At 24.1% G+C, this 10,613-nt stretch overlaps 1 protein-coding gene across 1 annotated transcript; it reads left to right on the top strand.

Moving 5' to 3' along the window:
- Positions 1-7,787: 7,787 nt before the first annotated feature.
- Positions 7,788-8,498, top strand: LOC101495775 (14 kDa proline-rich protein DC2.15-like). The gene has a single exon (XM_004516775.4). It carries the CDS (start codon positions 7,884-7,886, stop codon positions 8,310-8,312), a length of 429 nt encoding a protein of 142 aa, XP_004516832.1. The 5' UTR covers positions 7,788-7,883; the 3' UTR covers positions 8,313-8,498.
- Positions 8,499-10,613: the final 2,115 nt, after the last annotated feature.

The following is a 10,613-nucleotide window of genomic DNA, read 5'->3' as shown; positions in this document are numbered from 1 at the left end:
CAGCAGGAAACAAATGATTAGTCAAATTCATATGATTATGATTCACAAGTTGAATATTGTGATTACTCTATTTTTGATTATGACTCACAAGCATTAGACTAGTTTAATACAAAGGAAAATCAATCATATATTATATACTTGACAAAATTTACTTTAAGCCTCTGTTTGGTTGGAAGGAGTAGAAGGAAGAGGAATAATTTGTAATTTAACTTTAGCTTCTCCAAAATTGAAGAATTTGGATGAGATAATATTTGTTTGAAAGTTGAAATTAAATATTATTACATTCGATTTAAAATAAATATCGTGTGTGAGACTTCATGGTGTGTGATATTCTTCTTATATAAGACTTCTTATATTTTAATTCACAACGACATTAACTCTCATAAATGTCATCATTATTCTTAATATTATCATTATTTTCAACAAACTTCCATTAAAATTATATCATTTCCAACAATAACTTCATAGTAAAGTTTATTAAGAGAATCAACAATATAAAATATATTTACAATTATGAATACATACTGAACTTTTTTTACACAATCATATAAAAAATAAACTATTTTCAAAATTTAATGTCGGTCAAGTTTTATTACTGAAACACGTCTTGCTGGGTATAGTGTCTAATTAGTTATCACCATTTGTCCATATATGGATGAAAGTGATTGGTTCGTTAGACAAAAACGGTACGATATCTATACTTGTAGCCTTGGCAACAACCAAGTTGCATGTTTCATATATGTTTGATAATTTAACCTCATTCTGCCCTACTAGCCTAATAATGTTTTACTTTTTATTCCTAAAAAGGTTTCATTCTTATTGCTGATAATGCGCCAAAATGCGCGACTTTGCCAATTGATAATATATATGAATATGCTTTGTCTTTTATTGTTCACATGTATTGCCAAGATATATAATATAGTCCGCAGTCTTTATGGAAATTTAGAGATAATCATTTTATCAAAACCATTATTTGAATTTTGTAGTGCTTTCACATTATTATTGTAAATTTTAAAAAGATTATTACTTTCCAAAGTTATTTTATTTACGCTATTATTACACCGACTAATGATGTTTTAAGTATTTAATCAATTAAATGGAGTTATTGTTCTAATTTCCACAATACATGTTGTTTTATTGTATACTCCTATATATAAATTTCTCCATGCATGTTCACATATTGTGTGTTGATGATCACTTGGTGTATAACAGTATATAAATCAAAATCACATATATCTCATAAAATCAAACCACACGGGCCAAGGCTAGATATTTTGTAAAAAAAAACCCACAGGGCTTGAAACCTCAGATCGATGTCAAAGCCTAGAAGAAAAATCCCAATAAAAAAAAGTCGATTAGATGCCCACGTCTTATGATATATAGTATATTACTATCTGTCCATTTCATATTAACCGACATTTAACGTGTATTGTTTGAAACAGATTAAGAATAACAATAAATAACTCCAAAATATATATATATATATATATATCAAATATCATTGTGAAAAAATTAATGAAGTTAACTATATTTTCTTTGGCAAAAGTCATATGAAGTTATTTATTACTATCTCTGTTCAAAAATATTTCTTTTATTTATATATATTTTTTAGTATGTGTGAAATGATTAAATAATTTTAATTATTTTAAGAAAAAACAAATATAATAAATTGTTTAATATAAGTTGGAACTTCAATGAAAATATAGAAACTAGCTATGTGCCGCCCTTACTAATTGATGAAAAAACATATTAGCTTGTGTCGTAACAAATTTAATATGAGAGTTATTGTAAAAAGATAGAAAAATGTTTGATGAACCTCACACACAAATATATTTAAATAACGTCATTGATTTAATGTTAGTTTTCTCATACAGCTAGAGTAGTAGTTTGGTAAAGTATAACATTCGCTTCACCCACAATAAATGATCTATTTAATTATTTTAAATTACGAAAAGTGTATAAATAAGAGAGAGAGAAAATAACATTATTACAAAATCACTCTTACAAATTGTTAGTATATTCATCATTATCTTTAATACAAAGTGGAAGATAGTAAATTAGGTGCAATACACAAAATATTAATTAGAGGTAAAATGCAATAAATTAAAAAAGGGAATTAGTTGTGGATGATTTTACTAAACTATCCTTATATATAATTATTGGTGTATTCTATTTATTTTAAATGCAAAAATAAATAATAATGATTTAGGAGATGACACACATAATATTAATTAAAGGTAAAATTGAAAATAATAATAATTAAAATTACATATAAAACTAAAAGTGAAAACCTTTTTTAGGCATATTAATTTTGTAAATATGATAGTTGAAGTAATTAATTAATATTACATTCAAAATTGAAATAATCACTCTTTTTAGGTCATATTTTTTGTGAATCGGTCATTCACGTGGGTATAGGGAGTAATAATTTTTACTATCTTGAGAAAATTAAATGGAATTAAATAACATCTTTATTTATTCAATTTTTTGGATAAAAAATGTCTGGGACTGTTTTTAAGTAAAGTTATCAAAACAATGCTTTAAGTTTTTTAAAAATTAAAAATTTTAATTAATAAATAGACATAATTTAAATAAAAAATATCAATATTATTAGACTGAATATAATGTCTCGAATTCGGTTCAAACCCAAAACATAGAAACAAATCTATAAACTAAAATATGATTTCAACTATTTGAACTTCATGATCTCGATTGCTTCTTCACAATAACTCTCTTAGAGTTGAATGTTATGATGTTAGGTTTAGTGAATAGGATTTATATTAATTATATGTTGTAAAGGGAGTTTGAAGAATTTTGAAACCTATTTTTATTGTTTAGTTTAGATGAGATTGATGAACAATTTATCTTAGATTTGATAATTGATGATTTTATTTCTATGAAACAACGTCAAACAAAAACTTTATAAGTAAATGTTAATTTTTTTATATTTCTTTTATTTTCTAATTAGTTTGTTAAGAAATTTACGAACATAATATCCTGTATTATGCATCCATTTGAATGCACAAATGAAGACATCTCTAGGAAAATTCTATAATTAAGAAGAGAAATTAAAACATACAAATGAAATGAGATGAGAAGTGCTAAGAATTGCCACAAGAGTAATGACGCTCTTGATAAATTTTTTAAGTGGTTCATCCAAATTTTTTGAGAAACAATGCTAACTATTTCTTTTGTTTGAAATTCTAATTTAATTAAAATTTCCTCAAATAAACTACAACAAAAATATTTTTAATTAAAACCCATGACTATAAACTAGTAAACATAGAACAAAATGCAACTCTAAAAAGAAAATTAAACAATTAGAATAATGCTAGCAAAATATTCTTTTTAATATATTTTCTTTAATTAATTAAAATTTTCACGTGTCCCATTAAATTTAATGAAACCTATATAATTTAATAGAAAATATAAATAAAGTACGTCAAAAGTATATATTAAAAAATATGTTGTTAACAGTCAAAAATTATTTAGTGTTTGGTTTATTAGAGTAGAAACAAATTACAATATAATTAATATTAAAAGTCTAATTATTCTATACGTATACTAAAATAATTTGATTTGTAATTTCCATCTTTTTGAATCACGTGACTTCTCACTTATTGTTGATGACAGCATTAAATTCCAGTCTTAGAATTAATTTTGGATATAAAGCAAAGGCAACTCCCGGTTTCTTCCAGAATGGTATGTAGATATTCGGTGGATTGCATCTTTAAAATTCCAGATAATGTATACTTCTTAATTTGTCTATACTTTTAATTTGTAGCTATTCTAAGTTATTTTGTTTCTTAATTCAGATGAATCAATAAATGCTGATATTTTTATATTGATATTTTTATATTGCACATCTTATTTCCAATTTGTAATTAAGATATCATAGTTATATGTGAAGTTATGAGATTATATATTTTTGAAACAATAAAATACTTGTGAGCAAGCAAGTGGGTGCATCAACCAATTTTTGCAAAATGAGATTCTTGTTCCTACCCTTCATACAACCAAGATCACGTCGACAACCGCTTAATGCTATTAACTAACTTCATGACATTAAAAAATTACTCTTAAACATTATATCATTGTGTTTCAACCAAATATTGACACTTTTTTTACTTTTAATAAATTTTATGTGAATTTATAGTAATATTTATTATTCCTTTTAATAGATTATATGTGAGTTTATAGTGATATTTACTATATTTTACCGATAAAAACAAGTTATTTGTGGCTCTCTTTCCGAATGTGAAATCTCCTTGCACTCATGTTTTATTACATCTTCTTTTGCTATTAAAAATTGGAAACTTTTAATGAGTATAGACATGGAATAATGCAACAAGGAAACATGACACATGATTTCGAATCTTGTTGCATCATCACATAATAGTTTTACGCTTTAGTCGAAATGAATAATTTAGAGTTCTTACATGTACATCCATAATTCTTATTAAACATTTATTCAACACTTATTTCTTACTTTTTATTTTTTTTATTACATGATTAACATATCAAGTCATTATCTCTATTTATTTCTCTCTTAAAATATTTATAGATGTACACACATCATTTTCTTAATTTATATGTATAACATTAAAAATTTTGAGTCTATTTATTACAACTTATTTTTATAAATAATTATTTTTAGATATTTACAATTTTTAAGAAATGGAATACGAAAAAAAATATAAAAATTATTTCAAATAAGAAGTTGTTTTGAATAACTTTTCATAAAAATGAATCATTTTTTATAATTAATTAATTTAAAAAATAAGACTTTTATAATAATAAAGAAACACGAAATGTTTTTTTTTTAATCTTTAATATATGATATCTAAATTATAGAATACCAAAATTAATTTTTTATTTTTTTTATAATACGTAATTACCACGCCACTAAATATATGTTTATTATAACAGGAAAATTATTAAAATTGCATTCGACCACTGTGATTTTATAAAATTATAATCGGTGCAATATCAAATATATCCTCAATGGGATAAAAGAAAAAGAGAGATGAAATAGAAGATATTAGGCATGATGTGATGGGAAATGCAAATAGAAATAGAATGGTCAATCACAATTACTAATTTACCATTGGTCACCCTCCATATCAAGTTTCCAATGTTCGTATTCTTCAGGCTAAGTGACAATTTTTTTTGCAGCTTTCACATGATCAGCACATGATTTTCACACATCACCTACATTATTAATTAATCACATTTTAATTCAAAAAGTTTCAAATGAACAGCAACAAATTAAAAACCATTACTTTTTAACTAGAAATTAGAGGATGTTTTATTTTACACTTGCTTATAGCCTCACATGTGTGTGTATATACACATTATTTGTGATAAATCAGTGTTATTTCAACATCAAAATACATACCTCATATGTGACACTATATGTACTTTTTTTTTCTTTCTACAATATACATATATTTTAAAAATACGTACAAAAAACAACGGATACCATTTTTAGAAAAATATTTAATTAAACATAATGATTTGAACACATATATATGTAAATAATTAAATATTATTTAATATTTTAAAAATATATATTATTTGATTTTTTATAATTTTTTTAAATATTTGTACCCAAATAATTGATATCATATAATATTTTCTCTCATTTTTAATATCAAAATGTTGATGTCCAGAAACTATTTCTATGTAACAATTAGTTAACGAGTAAGATATACATAAATAAGAAAACTATGATAATGTATGCATGATTAAATTTCTAACATGTATATTTGACAACTGGGTTTGAGTTGTAAGAGACAAAATACAGAGTAATAAGAACAATCTTAAGGCCCCGTCAGTTCATTTTCAATAATAAATGAAAAATGACAAACACAGGCAATAAAATAATATCTTACATCCATAATTTGATATGATTTAGGATTTTTTTTTCTAAAAAGGAAATTTTTTTTTTTTTAGGCAGCTGTAGAATTTAGTTGCATATAGCGAGTCTAGAACATTCTCACACATATATCAATCACTTCTTACTATATAGGTATTTAACTATTTATAAATATATTTTCAAAACTAATATAATAGTGTTAGTTGGTTGAATGTATATATGGAATAATACTTAAATATTTTCAATATGGGATAAATCTAGAAATGTTAATTAGACTTGTCAAAACAAAGAAAATTTAGTTAGTGTAAACAATATCGTATAGTATAAATATTTATTTAATAAAATATACCAAAATTTAAGTGCTAAAATATTAATTATTACTCAACAAAAAGTTGAAGAATACAAAACCATGACTTTATACCTGAAAAAAATTAAAGAGACTTAAACATGTAGGAATCACATTTCTCATATTTGAAATAGTTTTATGAATTTTTTTTCTTCTATCTATGTCTTCGACACTAGCTGATCAAATAATTATTCAACAATTTATCTCATACTTTATTGTGTATTTAACTTTTCATAAATAAAATAATTCAATATATTTGTGAGAGAGAAAAAAAATTAATGAACAATTTGTAATAAAATAAAAAAGCTAATGACGCATCTGCCCCCGAATTGCATTTATAATATATAATTCATCTCTTAATGCATAGCTATTAATCTCTATATTAAATTATTCAAACTAATGAAAATTGATTCTAATATAAAATGATTTCATTGAATTTGAATTAATAATACGACAAATCACATACTGCAACTTATATAGCTGATAGTTCCAAACTTGTGACCCTATAATGAATCATATTGCTACAGTTTTAAAAATGATTTTTATAGTATGTATTAAACTTTTTTGTTATAATTTTTTTTTTAAATTTTAAAAATAACTCTTCAAACTATAAATTAATTTAAATAGTTTATCATAAAAAAATATTTTATCTATTAGTTACAATTTTTTTGAAATAATAAAATTTTAAAAAATATATAAAATGAAAAATTATTTTCAAAAACTTATCATATAGAAAGATAAACAATTTTTTACAATATTAAAATATTTAAATTATTGAATCTTAAATTTGTTTTAGTCGGTAAAAAATGCATCCAAAATAACTTGTTTTATTTTGAAGTAAATTTTAGTATAATTAATTTTATAAATATAAAACTAAAATCATAATTTTGAAAATTTATAAATGTTAGTAAAAAGATATTTATCTCAAATGAACCCGATATATTTGTATTCCCTCGATTGAGAGCATATTTCCTCCTTCCATGTTGATTTGGTAAGTGCTATGTAACTGATCTTGACTATTAAGTTTCCACCCAATGGCCTTTCACTCAGTCACTCTCCCTAAGCTTCCAAAATAAACCAATTATTTTATAGTTTGACTCCTTAACTTAATTTTGATCTTTTAATAGTTTTTTTTTTTATTATGTTTTGGATCCTTAATTTTACTTTTGTTAGTTATATTAGTCTTTTCTATTTTCTTTTTAAAATGAATTATTTTTGTTAGTTTTCATCCCAAAATATTAATGAAATAAAACAAAAAATAAGTTTTTTAGTTTTTTTAGTTTGACTTTTATAAGTCAAAATTATCTTTTATTTATTTACCTTAAATGATATGTAAATCAAAATTAATGAAACGAAATCTAACAAAAAGACTTAACATTGATATTACTATTAAAAATAAAGTCAAGGAAACAAAAATGAATAAAAAAAGAATTAAGAAATTAAAATGAAAATACAAAATAAGTTAAAGGTCTAAATATTTAATTTATTTGGTTTCAATTGCATTAAATATATTTAAATACCAATAAACTCATAAAACCTTCCCTATAAAACCCTCTCTCATTCCTCTTCAAAATCATCACTCAACACACATACCAACCAAGAGTATAAGCACAATCTAAAAGCCATTAATTAATTAGCACATCTTAATTATTATTCCAAATGGCTTCAAAAATTGCTATTCTCCTTTCCATCAACATCCTATTTTTCACTATGGTTACCTCAACTAATGTTTCATGTCCTCCATCACCCCCTAAAGTTCAAAAACCCCCCCAACAACCTTCCCCAAAACCCCCCCAACAACCTTCCCCAAAATCCCCCCAACCACCTTCCCCAAAATCCCCAACTTGTCCTATAGACACACTTAAGTTTGGTGTGTGTGCTGATTTATTGGGTGTGGTTCATATTATAATTGGTAAGTCACAATGTTGTTCACTCATCGATGGTCTTGCTAATCTTGATGCTGCTGTGTGCCTTTGCACTGCCCTTAAAGCTAATGTGTTGGGAATCAACCTTAATATTCCTATTAACTTGAGCTTGATACTTAACAATTGTGGAAAGGGTGTTCCAAAGGGCTTCGTATGCGCTTAATTACTAATTAGAGACACCACTACTTTATATGGTTGTGTCACAATTTTCTTAATTATATTCTTCATTATATAGTGTGTGGATTTTGTACTCTTTTGGTACTTAATTGTCATTTTCTTATGAATAATACTTTGTAATGGTTTGAAATTGCCATGAATAATATTGTTGTGATGGTTTTAAATTGAAGCATTAATTTGTCTTCCTTTTCAATATCAATACAAATGGTGGTTTGTATAGTATTTCGTCTACGTAAAATTTCTAGTATCAATAAGTATTCTACGTTTATGCAAAGATTTGTCATTCATTCTGTTATTTTATTTTTGGACCTTTCCCAATTAGTTTTCATTTATGCAATGAAGCAGTTCTTGATATTAATGTGTTTTTTTTTTTTTTTTTACAGAAAAATAAGTATAATTCGAATGTTAAATAAAAATAGTAAAATTAAATTGATTATAAATTAAATATTTTCCATCCATATTTAATGTTAAGATTAAATTTAATGAGCTAAAAAGATAAAAATATAACAATTATACACATAAGTATTTTAAAAGCAGACAAGCAGACGAGTAGTAATCAAATTAAAACTTTAATTTTAATTACCAAATTTATTTATCTACCTATAACCAATTTTCAAAAATAACATAAGATTACAGTATGTAATATCATACATATTTGTCTGTACCGTATAGAATAAAAAAAAATTGTGTAGAATTTTTTATTTATATATTACAATTTTAATTTTATAATTAGGAATATATAAAAAATTGCGAAAGATAAATAAACCATTTCAATTTGATTTTCTGTTTTGAAAATTTTGGGATTTTTTCTTTAATATCCTTTTGTTTCAATTTTTTTATTTAAATTCACTACTTCAAAAAGAAAATACTAATATGTCGTGCTTTTTGGATTTTATATAAATGATTAAAAATAAAACAAATAAACAATTAATAATAATAATATAAAAATAATTAAAATTAGTAAAAAACAATACAAAATTTTATAGAGGTTGAGTAGAGTTATTCGTAATATAGAATAATAATTTGAATTTTGATCGGATAACCAATCTAATTTAAATTGTGGATCTTATATCACTTTTACGAAAATGCATATAAGAATCTTTCATTTGGTTATTTTTCGGTATTCATTTTAAAACATTGCAATAAGAATTATTAATTTAATTGTAATAAAAATATGTTTACTTTTTAAGGTAGAAAAATATTATTATTATTATTAATATAAATAGGGATAAATATATTTTTAATTCTTAATTTTTTTTATATTTCAATTTTACTTGCTATAAAATAAAAATATAATTTTAATCCTTACAAAGTTGTCGATCCGGTAAGTAGTTCTAATCTCTGTTTAAACAAAATATACTTAATTGTTTTTCAACTTTAAAAATTTTAGAATGACTTTTCACACGTATGTTTATAATATTATAAAAAGCTAAGTTCATCCGCATAAATTTTGAATTTTTTTTATCTTGGTATAATTAAATATAAAATTTTTAAATATAAAAAATCAAGATAAAATGAACAAAAATATAGATTTAAAAATCTAATTTTGAGCTCATATTTTGTGGTACAATATTTTTTATATTGTTGTAAATATAATCGCAAAAATTCATTTAAAAATATATGTTGACTTAACAACCTAAACTAAAACTACGTGTTGATGTAGCTAAATATCACTAGAATGAGGGTTGAATAGGGATTTTGCTGTTTAAAATAATTTCCAAGTGTTTTAAAAACTATCCTCTTGCAGAGGATGGCAATCCCGAGGATGGGTTTTTCAAAACCTTCAGATTTGAACTGAGCTAAAGAGTGAAAGAGAAATATAAGATTGACACACACTGTTTTTATACTGGTTCACCCAAAGATGGCTACTTCCAGTCCTCACACCCTTGTGAGATTTCACTAATGTTCAAACAGATCAACCTCTGACCGAGGATGATTACAACTTGTGTATTCTCAAGCTTCACCAAGCTTACAATCAGATTTCAAATGTTTCCAAGTGTATCTCACGTGGAAATTACAGTGTGATAAGAGAGTGATTGATTCTAAATACTTTCTCAAAAGATTAACAAAGATCTAATGTAGGATTTGTAGAAAGTATGAAGATATAATGGATGTTGCTTCTTGAAAGCTTTAAGATCTTTGATCTTTTTTAATGCAAAGTGTTGTGTGTTGATGAAGATCAGCTTGCTGCAATTTATAGAGGTCTTGTAATGTTCATTTCATGTGTCAAGCCTTTTATGACCGTTGGAAAATCCATTTGAGAAATGCCAAAGTTTTTCTTCATATT

This window comes from Cicer arietinum, chromosome 7, assembly GCF_000331145.2.
Source record: "Cicer arietinum cultivar CDC Frontier isolate Library 1 chromosome 7, Cicar.CDCFrontier_v2.0, whole genome shotgun sequence".
Taxonomy (NCBI): Eukaryota; Viridiplantae; Streptophyta; class Magnoliopsida; order Fabales; family Fabaceae; genus Cicer; species Cicer arietinum.
Note: the sequence above shows the minus strand (reverse complement) of the source record. Positions and strands in the feature narration are given on the sequence as shown.